General features: G+C 41.4%; 1 protein-coding gene across 1 annotated transcript in view; it reads right to left on the bottom strand.

Moving 5' to 3' along the window:
- fbn2b (fibrillin 2b) overlaps window positions 1-13,243 on the bottom strand; it is a 229,559-nt gene that overhangs the window by 135,281 nt on the left and 81,035 nt on the right. Inside the window, exon 6 of the mRNA XM_034179854.1 lies at window positions 9,350-9,445. Within this exon, the coding sequence (XP_034035745.1) occupies window positions 9,350-9,445 (96 nt within the window). The remainder of the gene's footprint in view (window positions 1-9,349; window positions 9,446-13,243) is intronic.

Raw genomic sequence — 13,243 nt, 5'->3', positions numbered from 1 at the left:
TTTTGCCACCGCCTGTGACCCTACCTCTCTGTGTTTGAACTCTGCTTGCTTCTGGACCACGCCTCTGCCTTATAGCTGCCTGTACCTCTGCCAGTTTGATTGTCATCGTGTGTAATGAACCTCAGTCTGTTTTTGATAAAGCCTTTTTATTACTCCTACACCTGGGTCTGTTAGTCTGCATTTGTGTTCACCTGCCGTCTGTACCACACCACCCAGGTTCATGACAGACCAATCTTATAAAATGATGTTTTATTAGTCAAACCAACCACATTACCATCTGATATTGGAGAACGAACGCAGTTACTCATCAAAGCCAAATTCTCTTTTTTTCTTACTCTGAGTAAAGATGGATTAAGAGAAATGCTATCAAGCACAAAGTGGGAAATCATTTAATCCTGTCTGGACGGCAAGGCTTTTTGGGAAAACACTTTACCCACTGACCCTGTCCAGCTGTGAGATCAGTGAGATGGGATGCCACACACTGACTTAAGCAATGAAGGCAGTTATGTAGGGGGAAAAAAGACACTAGACTAGAAAAAAATCGACAGTGATTAATAATTGCTGAATAATTAGCAATATCTCCAAGGAGGAGGTCTGGGATGATTCGAACAACATCTGACTTGATTGCATGGAAATCAAGCTATTATCATTCATACATATTTTGGTCTGAAAGGAGGTCAACTGGTCAAATGAATAAAAAGGCCAAATATACTGCGTGTGTGTGTGTGTGTGTGTGTGTGTGTGTGTGTGTGTGTGTGTGTGTGTGTGTGTGTGTGTGTGTGTGGGTGGGTGGGTGGCCAGCTGTCAGTCTTATCAAAGCTACGACCAGCAGGCTTGAAATCTGTCTTTTCTATTCATAATAATCATCCCTCCACTATGGCTCCACTTATCAACAGGAAAATCACCATTTAACAAAGTACACAGACTGGGGAGAGTGGTTTTGAGAGAGATAATCCTGTCACGGATGCTGCCAATCTAAGAGATCTAAAATGCTGCTGGCAGCAGCTCGTCATTTAGTGGTGTACAGTATGTGACGTTAATTGTTCCAGAAAATAACGCTAAGGACAATTACACAGAGAAAAGTACAAAAAGCAGACACAATGATCAAGTTCCCTAAAGTGCAATGATTACCAGGTCATTTAAATAGAATAAAAGTGATTATCTGTATTTTTTAGAACTGTCACATGTGAACAGAAGTGTGTGATAAGCTTTTTTTTAATACACACACAGAGCCATTATGTCGGTAAATCACCTACAGTATTTTAAAATGCATGTGTTACTTTGCTGTTTAAATTTCCCCGTACAGTACTGTCCAGCAGAGGAAGTATAACAGACAAAAGTCAAGTGAGTGGACTCTTGACTCCAAACAGAAATGACTTTCAAGAGGTGGTGATGGACGTATCTGCCAGGGTGACTGACATCCAGGGGCCAAAAAAGTTGGATAGTGTGGTGTTTGCAGTGATGCGTGTCACCCAGGCTCAGACTGATAATCTGTGATTTTGGGCATTTGCCCGGTGGGCCGCTGCACGTTTAGATGTGTGTGGGCCGGCCTTCCCATATTTATAGAGATTATGGAAATATACAGTGTTCTCGAACCGCGCGCTGCTGTCAACACGAGGAAAGTCCGTGATCGGTGAAGCTACAGCATTTAATCGGCGCAGCTGCAGAGCCACTTCCTGAATTTGTGTCAAAATAAAAGTTCTGTAGTGTTTCATACACGGCGCAGTCTTATTCTAGGTTTCAGTTTTGTTTCCATTTGATCACACAACGGAGACTTACATCGAGCACAATGATTGACATGACCAACAGCCAATGACAATGGAGAAGCATACAGGGTGGCCAATCAGATTGCAGGAAGAGCAGGCGGCCGCTCCCGCCCCTGTGAATGGATTGAGTCCTCGGCGCCTGGACTTCTCTCCGCTCTTCTACTGATACAAGGTTGGAATCGTTTCTTTTATCTTAATTAACTGTGCTTTACTTTTGTTAATCTTTAAATGCAACAGTTACGGAGTTAAGCTCCTTAATTTGCTGCTGTGTGAATCCTAGCAGTAGTTACACATGACCTCTCTCTCTCTCTCTCTCTCTCTCTCTCTCTCACTCTCTCTCTCTCTCTCTCACTCACACACACACACACACACACTTTGGAGACACAAAAACCTTTTTCTGCTTGTGTGCAATTGCTTTGTCAGACCCGGCGCCAGAAAAAAAAAATAAATTAAGGGGGCGATGAGTTTATCACAGGGGGCGGGGTCGCCCCCCCCCCCAAAAAAAAAAATAGTGCGCACCGGAGGGGACGTGCGCTCCTGGAAAGCTCGTGTATTTACGCTGCACCGTTGTAAGAGACTGACCAAGAGTGAAGAGTGATGACAGTATTTTTTTAAATTATTATTTGAACGTATAGACGCTCGGTCAAGTGATCTCTTGCATACCACAGAGCCGGCGTTCTGTTGAGATGAGGTGCGCCAACTTTCGACACTCTGAGCTGTGATGTACCTTGGCATTGTCCAATAGGAACGACACGTCGGGCCAAAACACGGAAGACTCGTGGCAGAAACCACTGATCTCTACAAAATGGATTGGACCAATCTGATTGGTGCAGAAACCACTGATCTGTACAAAACATGAACGTGTGACAGGACTGCTCATTTATAGAGCAGTTTTCTGAAGAAAAATAATTGGAAATGTTTTTTTGTTGTTGTTACTTCAAAATTTCTGATCACTGTTAAAAAACTTTAGAACACTTGTAATTAAAATAGGTAAATAAATCAGTAAATGGTTCTTTAGAAACCTTTCATCTGTATTAAAACCACCTGTTATTTCAGATTAGATAATTTCTTGTTTAACATAAGGAACCTCAGACATTTATTTTTAGACAAATAAAATAACATGGAAACTTGTATATTTTTTGAAGTCTGGTAGATTATTTATATCTTATTTCAACCAGAAAAAAACAAACACTAAATAAATACAAGTGTTTATTATAAATGCAAAAGGAAATAATTTAACAATGACTGCAGTGTGATTGTAAAGTAGGATTTCTGTGACATAAACCTCATGATGTTATATATATATATATATAACCCTGTACACCCTGTGCAGGGTGTACAGGGTTATATTTCCTACTTAATTAGTAATGGTTGTCATCAGAGTGTCATCTGTCGTTCCATTTTAGGCACGTGTAGCATGTGCTTGCATATTGCGATTTAATTGCTGAACTCAGAAAACAGAGGTTTTATGGCAAGGAAATGTGCAAAGCGTCGGTGCTTGAGCAGTAGCAGCAGTTTTCTACCAGAGCTCCCTGAGGTGAAGTATTTGATTGTTTTGTTCTGAAAACACCTTGTGTCTCTCCTCCTCATCTGCATTTAAATATCCAATCTCCTCCATATCTCAGGTGCAGACAGCTCCCCACTTTTTTGGTGATGGGAGAAGTGCAGGCTCACTCGTCCACCTTTTCACGATGATTTGTGACTTTTTTCCTTCGTTCATCTATCGTTGTGTGCCGTGTGACCGGAACCTTAGTTAATTAGGAGTGAGTGGAGCAGAGCGAGAGAGCAGGTGATCTGCAGGAGCAGGTGACTCCTGCACAAATAAGTGTAATTATACTTTGTAACTTACATGATATGAGTAATGTGCTTGCAAATGACAACTGCATCAGTTGTACAGGACCATTAACACCTGTGCTATGCCGTGGGATGTTTTGCACTCCTTTGCACTGGGTAGGACATTTGGTTTGGATATGATAAATCATTTCCACATTTTCCTTATGACACACAGCATTAGAATTTGACTTTTATAAAAAGCAGGCACAAAAACTGCATGTCAGTGTGACATTTCCAATTACATTTCATAAAAACATGATGACTGAGAGCATGTAATCAAAGTATGAGGGTGAGGTCGAGAAACTTTTGTAGACGTGGACTAAAACAAAGTGCTGTTGTAGTCACATCCTTACAGGCCTTACAGATATTCATTGCTCTTTGGCTTCTTTGCAGTATTATGGAAAAAAACAGACACAGGGGAATGTTTGTAGGAAATGATATTTGCATTACATCAAATTTAGAAAGGCTCCATACTGACTGATTAAACATTTTGTAATTGGAGGTATTTTCCACAGAGAAACAAGTGGTTGCCCCGAGTTCTACGTTTCCAGTCCAGACTATACATCCATCACCTCAAAATGCAACAGACATCCCCAGCTGGAGGAGAAAGGCTCTTTTGTGATTATTGGTCTGTTAGGGTTGGACTGGGCAGCAGGTTGTGAATGTGTCTGACCAGGTAGGATGTATAGGCCCCCTGAGACAAGGCTGGAGAAGATCCCAAACCCAGCAAGCACAAAATATGTGCATGTCAAATGATGCAGAAGGTAATGTTAGTACAAATGCACATAAAGTGGCTGTTGTGAAATAGCATACTGAGCAAAAAAACAAACAAACATGCACACATTAGCGCATGCAAACAGAGAAGCAGACAAAGAGTACTCAATGGGGAGAGTGCAGGAGATCTGAGTTAGGGAGGATCCCTCAATATAAGTCATAATGTAACTCATGCAAAGCCAAAGTCAGCAAGCCTCAGGCTCATGCAGACACACACACACACACACACACACACACACACACACACACACACACACACACACACACACACACACACACACACACACACACACACACACACACACACACACACACACACACAGCGTAAGCACATGTAAACATGCAAGGTTTCCCACGACCCCGTCACACACAGTTCAGCTGCAATGGTTAACTTTCACTGCCTTCATAATTGCACTTCATCAGCACTAAATCTGTTGGTTCATGACCTCAGCTACACAAAAGCTCAAACCGCAGTGTATAACAGAGCTGTAAGTACAATACATATTTACTGCAGTAACACTTTCAGGCCAAACTCAGTATTACAGGAACATATTGGTCATTTTTTCGAGATTAATCCATCAACGCCGCCTGTCTCACTTAGAGTTCGTGACATATTAATTTGTCACAAAACAGCAAAAATAAATGCATAAATATGCATTTTAAAAATCCAATCAGAGTAAAGCAGAGCCCAAAGTAACACCTTCATGTTACTGAGCGTTGTGAGACATTAATAAAGGTATTTTATTTACACAGCTTCCTGTGTGTTCAAGAAACAAGTGACTGTACTGAGTTAACAGGTTGGTATGCTCCATTTTATTGTCAGTGAGGTGAGATTCTTGCAAGTGTAGTTTTCCACAAAAACATGCCAAAAATAAAGAAGAGTATATAGTGACATGCACCCATTAGACCAGTGATCAGGAGCTATTTTACACGTGCAAATATTTTCTGCTCTGTAACTGCTGGAAGAATTGAGGGGAGTTGTTATTTATTTATTTAATGTTTTTTCTGAGTGGGAGATTGTTGGAAAAGCCTGGATGCATTATTTTAGGAGGGTGGATCTAATTTTTGATGTAACAAAAAACAACAAAAAAAAAAGACGGTATTTATTGGGGGAAATTTCATATTCTTCATGAAATAATCTTGGGCACAGCACATTGTGAGAAGATTATTTGCCATATTTATTTCTTTAAGTGAATTAAGTTTTTTGCAGTTCATAATCACACAAAGCGATATAATGGATGAGAATGAAATTTGATGGCTTGTGCAGCCCTCCTTCATTAACAGCTGTTCCACTTGGGTGCATTTGTCTGTCGCGCCCTCTGTCATTCATTATTTTTTGTTGACTCCTCATCTCATCTTCAAATTTGTACCACACATCCAAGAAATCTATTCTGTCAGTGTGTTGGATAGCAGGGAGGTGAATTTAATGCCAGGTGCCATCTGACAAACTGAACCTCCCTGAGTTTTCCAAGAAAACAAGAGCTTAGAGTTGCACTCAGAAGTAGGATTAGGGCAGCTGAGTGAGAGCCAGACAACACAAGACGGCAAATTTGTTGCTTAAAGGCACAGGAATAAAAAGAGAAGAGGACAGCAAGATGGGACAGGAGGATGGTTTGAAGAAGTAATAATCATTTTAGCTGAAGAAAATGGAAGGCAGTAGGCGAGGCTGAGGTGGAATTACAGTCCACGACCTCTCATCTACCTCACCGTACGTGGATGGTGAGGGTGAGGGAAAGGTGACTTTGGGGATGAATGTCTGAATGTGTATAAATTTCACGTCTATTCTCCAACAAGAGGTAGCACAGAGAGGATGGTGTTGCCATTTAAGACACGTTTTCATACTTTTTCATCTGTCAGCGGACACTACCACCTACTCGTAACATGCTACCCTCACTTTCCACCACACATTCTACAGGCTTCTGTTTAAAGCCCAGGAGACAAAGACTCATAGTCTGTCTGAGCTGAAGGAGACAAAATCATAGGCCTGTGCAGGCTCACCGAGCACCCAAATCATTTCCCAGCAGAGGAGATATGAAGCTGCGTAGACACTTCAAAGCCTTCTCAGTTTGATATCTTTATCAGTATGTACGGGTAAGCAAGGTCTACCATCCTCCTTTTCTCTCAAAGATTCTTGAGAGGGTAGTTGTAAAACAGCTAACTGATCACCTGCAGAGGAATGGTCTATTTGAAGAGGTTCAGTCAGGTTTTAGAATTCATCATAGTACAGAAACAGCATTAGTGAAGGTTACAAATGATCTTCTTATGGCTTCGGACAGTGGACTTATCTCTGTGCTTGTTCTGTTGGACCTCAGTGCTGCTTTTGATACTGTTGACCATAAAATTTTATTACAGAGATTAGAGCATGTCATAGGTATTAAAGGCACTGCGCTGCGGTGGTTTGAATCATATTTGTCTAATAGATTACAGTTTGTTCATGTAAATGGGGAATCTTCTTCACAGACTAAAGTTAATTATGGAGTTCCACAAGGTTCTGTGCTAGGACCAATTTTATTCACTTTATACATGCTTCCCTTAGGCAGTATCATTAGACGGTATTGCTTAAATTTTCATTGTTACGCAGATGATACCCAGCTTTATCTATCCATGAAGCCAGAGGACACACACCAATTAGCTAAACTGCAGGATAGTCTTACAGACATAAAGACATGGATGACCTCTAATTTCCTGCTTTTAAACTCAGATAAAACTGAAGTTATTGTACTTGGCCCCACAAATCTTAGAAGCATGGTGTCTAACCAGATCTTTACTCTGGATGGCATTTCCCTGACCTCTAGTAATACTGTGAGAAATCTTGGAGTCATTTTTGATCAGGATATGTCATTCAAAGCGCATATTAAACAAATATGTAGGACTGCCTTTTTGCATTTACGCAATATCTCTAAAATCAGAAAGGTCTTGTCTCAGAGTGATGCTGAAAAATTAATTCATGCATTTATTTCCTCTAGGCTGGACTATTGTAATTCTTTATTATCAGGTTGTCCTAAAAGTTCCCTAAAAAGCCTTCAGTTAATTCAAAATGCTGCAGCTAGAGTACTGACGGGGACTAGCAGGAGAGAGCATATCTCACCCGTGTTGGCCTCTCTTCATTGGCTTCCTGTTAATTCTAGAATAGAATTTAAAATTCTTCTTCTTACTTATAAGGTTTTGAATAATCAGGTCCCATCTTATCTTAGGGACCTCGTAGTACCATATCACCCTAATAGAGCGCTTCGCTCTCAGACTGCAGGCTTACTTGTAGTTCCTAGGGTTTGTAAGAGTAGAATGGGAGGCAGAGCCTTCAGCTTTCAGGCTCCTCTCCTGTGGAACCAGCTCCCAATTCAGATCAGGGAGACAGATACCCTCTCTACTTTTAAGATTAGGCTTAAAACTTTCCTTTTCGCTAAGGCTTATAGTTAGGGCTGGATCGGGTGACCCTGGACTATCCCTTGGTTATGCTGCTTTAGACGTAGACTGTGGGGGGGTTCCCATGATGCACTGTTTCTTTCTCTTTTTGCTCTGTATGCATCACTCCGCATTTAATCATTAGTGATCGATCTCTGCCCCCCTCCACAGCATGTCTTTTTCCTGGTTCTTTCCCTCAGCCCCAACCAGTCTCAGCAGAAGACTGCCCCTCCCTGAGCCTGGTTCTGCTGGAGGTTTCTTCCTGTTAAGAGGGAGTTTTTCCTTCCCACTGTTGCCAAGTGCTTGCTCACAGGGGGTCGTTTTGACCGTTGGGGTTTTTCATAATTATTGTATGGCCTTGCCTTACAATATAAAGCGCCTTGGGGCAACTGTTTGTTGTGATTTGGCGCTATATAAAAAAAAAAGTTGAGTTGAGTTGAAAGATGGAACACATACTGTGATGGGACGATGTTACGAGATGGAAGTAGGTGGTGACTCATTAAATGATATTCCATCTTTCAAGGAATAAAAATATTCTTTCAATTGCATGAATGCATTATTTGTTTTATATGACACCTACATAGATCCATGTCATTTATATTTTACTTAATATTTTACTTAAAATATTTTACTTAAAATTAGACAGTTGCAGAGCACAGAAGGACACAGTGCTTTCTGTAGCCACCCAGCAGTTCTGATTTGAGGACCCTGGCCTTAAGCCCATGTAATAAAATGCCCCTGGCAATGGTGACAGAGAGAGTCCACAACACTTCCGAAGTAAGATGACACCAGTAAATAAAGAAAACCTTTACAGATACAAAAAACACTTATCAAATCAACAACTGGTAAGTAAGTCCCTTTGACTTGTCCCTTGTTTTCATTAGAGGTCACCACATCAGAACGGAGGTGGATATGCATGTTGATTAGACACAAGTTTTATGCCAGATGGCCTTCTTGATGCAACTCCACATTACGTGGCGAGTAGGCAGTTCTGGGCTTGAATCGGGAGCTTTCCATGCTGGAAACAAGTGCACTTAACCACAAAAAGTCCCCCGTAGGGGAAATGTCTTTTGTGTTGTTAACTCTTCCATTGAGTTGTGAGCTGCTCTTTGAGTTGTGGATATTTGCAGTATGTTGAGGTTTTTATCTGTGTTGTATAAATATGCAGGAAAGACATGATCAAATCATATATATCTGCTGCACGGTGGCTTAGTGGTTATCACTCATAGCAAGAAGGTCGTGGGATTGCTTCCCACCCGGGGCCTTTCTGTGGGGAGTTTGCATGTTCTCCCCGTGTTTGCGTGGGTTCCCCTCCGGGTGCTCTGGCTTCCTCCCACATCCAAAAACATGCAGGTTAGGTGGACTGGAAACTTTAAATTGTCTGTCTGTATATGGCCGTGTGATAGACTGACATCCTGTCCTGGGTGTACCCCAGCTCATGCCCTATGATTGCTGGGATAGGCTCCAGCCCCCTGTGACCCTTAAATGGAGTAAGCAGATATAGAAAATGGATGGATAATGTGCTGCAACAGAGGATCCCACCATACTCTATCAACATGCGAATGAGATCTCACCTCTCTCGCACTGCGGGCCAGTGAAACCGTAGACACATGCACATCTGTTGTGCCCAATGCACCGCCCACCGTTTTGGCAGCCGTTTTCACACACAGCTACAAAGACACAAAAAGAAGAAGATGATTTACAGAGAATTACGCACTACTCTTAACCACCACCACATTATTTCTGAGCCACACACACACACACACACACTTCTAGTCCAAATCATATTATTGCTCAGATGTGACAATCCACATTGTATGTAAGATCTAGACCTTACTGGTGTCGATACGGCTCTTTGAGATGACTTAGATTATCATTAGACACAATGTAAAGAAAGAGAATGTAACAGAATTGAATGTTTGTTTGAAAATGTCCTTTCAGTGTTTCTACTGTTGAATCAACTTTCTTAGCACCACATCGATCCACTCAACAAAAATAGCTCTGACCTTCTACACTACTTGGTGCTCAATCATCTCCCAATATAAATAAGGCCCCATGTATCCTGATTTTGATTTGATACAATAATTCTTACTGCTGGGATAGGCTTCACCGTGACCCTTAACTGGAGTACATGAGTATACAAAATTAATGGATGGGTGGATGGGACAATAATTCTTGATGCTACCTCGTCTTACTGTGCTCCATTCATTTTCATACCTTCACTTTTCACTTCAAACCTTTAATTTAGTGTATCGTGGCTACAGCATTTTTTCAGTTATCAGGTAATATAGTGACTGGTGATCATTAAAACTAAAAACTAGAGCACCGCGCTCATAGAGTGCAAACCTCCACCAACACTAGTTTCCAAATTCTACAAATTTTTATCTTGGAAAATTTTTTTGCGGTCAAAGTCTTATTAGAAGTGGCTTTTCATAAGATAAAGTATAGTACAAAATATAGACCAAAAGACTGTTCAATGTAAAAAAAAAATATATATCTGCTAAATCCGCAGTATGGATCAGATGCGAATCAAACTTAGTCTGTTCAATGAAAGTGTCAGTTTGCACCTCATTGTCACAAATCAGAATGATTGAGGCATTTTTGATTGAGATATAATGCAAAAATGTACATCAAATGGGCTTTTCAATATTAAATTCAAATGTGCACAAAATCCACAATCTGCATCAGATCTGGATCAAACTTTGTCAAGCAATAGTGAGTGCCAGTCTGCACCTCACTTTCAAATATGAGGGTGATTGGGGCATGCTTGATTAAGATATAATGCAAAATATACATCAAATGGAGCTTTAAATGTTAAATTTAAATGTCACAAAATCTGTAATTTGAATTGGATGCGGATCACACTTTGTCAGTCAATAACGGATACCATCCTACATAACACTTTCAAATATGAAAGAATGTGATTTTTTTTGACAGAGTTGTGAATTTTTGAATTTTTTAAAGATTGACTGACTTTTGTCAGGGTTTGGATTGTGTTTGTTATTTTTTTAAAGCAAGTTTGCATTGTTTTTCTCTGTAGTGAATTTTCTTGCTGGTCCTTTTTTCCTGCTTGGGGTTTTCTCTATCTCTCGTCTGTCTCCTGGTGTTTGGTGGTGGGCGTCTCTGTCTGTCTGGCCACACCCTCCTTCTGATTCTTTCTCACACACCTGCTTCTCATTTGTAGCTAACCACCTGGGTGTATTTAAGCCTCAGCTGGTGCATCTTTCCTCTGCCAGATCAATGCACCTTGTCCCTTCACTTCCAGATCTGTTCTTAGTGGTTTCTTTTCCTGCCTGTCTCCTGGTGGTTTTTGACCAATCAATCAATCAATTTTTTTTATATAGCGCCAAATCACAACAAACAGTTGCCCCAAGGCGCTTTATATTTAAGCTACGAGTTTGTGAGTTATACCACGGAGTCAGGCACTTCTGATTTAAAGCTCTCTTTTTTAGAGGAGCTACAGCATCCAAAGTTGTCTTCAATGAGGATGTAAAACTATTGACGAGATACTCTATCTCACTTACAGAGTTTAGGTAGCTACTCTGCACTGTGTTGGTATATGGCATTAGAGAACATAAAGAAGGAATCATATCCTTAAACCTAGTTACAGCGCTTTCTGAAAGACTTCTAGCGTAATGAAACTTATTCCCCACTGCTGGGTAGTCCATCAGAGTAAATGTAAATGTTATTAAGAAATGATCAGACAGAAGGGAGTTTTCAGGGAATACTGTTAAGTCTTCTATTTCCATACCATAAGTCAGAACAAGATCTAAGATATGATTAAAGTGGTGGGTGGACTCATTTACTTTTTGAGCAAAGCCAATAGAGTCTAATAATAGATTAAATGCAGTGTTGAGGCTGTCATTCTCAGCATCTGTGTGGATGTTAAAATCGCCCACTATAATTATCTTATCTGAGCTAAGCACTAAGTCAGACAAAAGGTCTGAAAATTCACAGAGAAGCTCACAGTAACGACCAGGTGGACGATAGATAATAACAAATAAAACTGGTTTTTGGGACTTCCAATTTGGATGGACAAGACTAAGAGTCAAGCTTTCAAATGAATTAAAGCTCTGTCTGGGTTTTTGATTAATTAATAAGCTGGAATGGAAGATTGCTGCTAATCCTCCGCCCCGGCCCATGCTACGAGCATTCTGACAGTTAGTGTGACTCGGGGGTGTTGACTCATTTAAACTAACATATTCATCCTGCTGTAACCAGGTTTCTGTAAGGCAGAATAAATCAATATGTTGATCAATTATTATATCATTTACCAACAGGGACTTAGAAGAGAGAGACCTAATGTTTAATAGACCGCATTTAACTGTTTTAGTCTGTGGTGCAGTTGAAGGTGCTATATTATTTTTTCTTTTTGAATTTTTATGCTTAAATAGATTTTTGCTGGTTATTGGTAGTCTGGGAGCAGGCACCGTCTCTACGGGGATGGGGTAATGAGGGGATGGCAGGGGGAGAGAAGCTGCAGAGAGGTGTGTAAGACTACAACTCTGCTTCCTGGTCCCAACCCTGGATAGTCACGGTTTGGAGGATTTAAGAAAATTGGCCAGATTTCTAGAAATGAGAGCTGCTCCATCCAAAGTGGGATGGATGCCGTCTCTCCTAACAAGACCAGGTTTTCCCCAGAAGCTTTGCCAATTATCTATGAAGCCCACCTCATTTTTTGGACACCACTCAGACAGCCAGCAATTCAAGGAGAACATGCGGCTAAACATGTCACTCCCGGTCTGATTGGGGAGGGGCCCAGAGAAAACTACAGAGTCCGACATTGTTTTTGCAAAGTTACACACCGATTTAATGTTAATTTTAGTGACCTCCGATTGGCGTAACCGGGTGTCATTGCTGCCGACGTGAATTACAATCTTAGCAAATTTACGCTTAGCCTTAGCCAGCAGTTTCAAATTTCCTTCAATGTCGCCTGCTCTGGCCCCCGGAAGACAATTGACTATGGTTGCTGGTGTCGCTAACTTCACATTTCGCAAAACAGAGTCGCCAATAACCAGAGTTTGATCCTCGGCGGGTGTGTCGTCGAGTGGGGAAAAATGGTTAGAAATGTGAACGGGTTGGTGGTGTACACGGGGCTTCTGTTTAGGGCTACGCTTCCTCCTCACAGTCACCCAGTCAGCCTGCTTTCCCGGCTGCTCGGGATCTGCCAGGGGGTAACTAACGGCGGCTAAGCTACCTTGGTCCGCACCGACTACAGGGGCCTGGCTAGCTGTAGAATTTTCCACGGTGCGGAGCCGAGTCTCCAATTCGCCCAGCCTGGCCTCCAAAGCTACGAATAAGCTACACTTATTACAAGTACCGTTACTGCTAAAGGAGGCCGAGGAATAACTAAACATTTCACACCCAGAGCAGAAAAGTGCGGGAGAGACAGGAGAAGCCGCCATGCTAAATCGGCTAAGAGCTAGTAGCTACGCTAAGCTAGCGGATTCCTAAAAACACGCAAAGTG

The sequence above is a fragment of the Thalassophryne amazonica genome, chromosome 10, assembly GCF_902500255.1.
Source record: "Thalassophryne amazonica chromosome 10, fThaAma1.1, whole genome shotgun sequence".
Lineage (NCBI taxonomy): Eukaryota > Metazoa > Chordata > Actinopteri > Batrachoidiformes > Batrachoididae > Thalassophryne > Thalassophryne amazonica.
The sequence above is the reverse complement of the archived record's forward strand: the minus strand, read 5'-3'. Positions and strand labels throughout refer to the sequence as shown.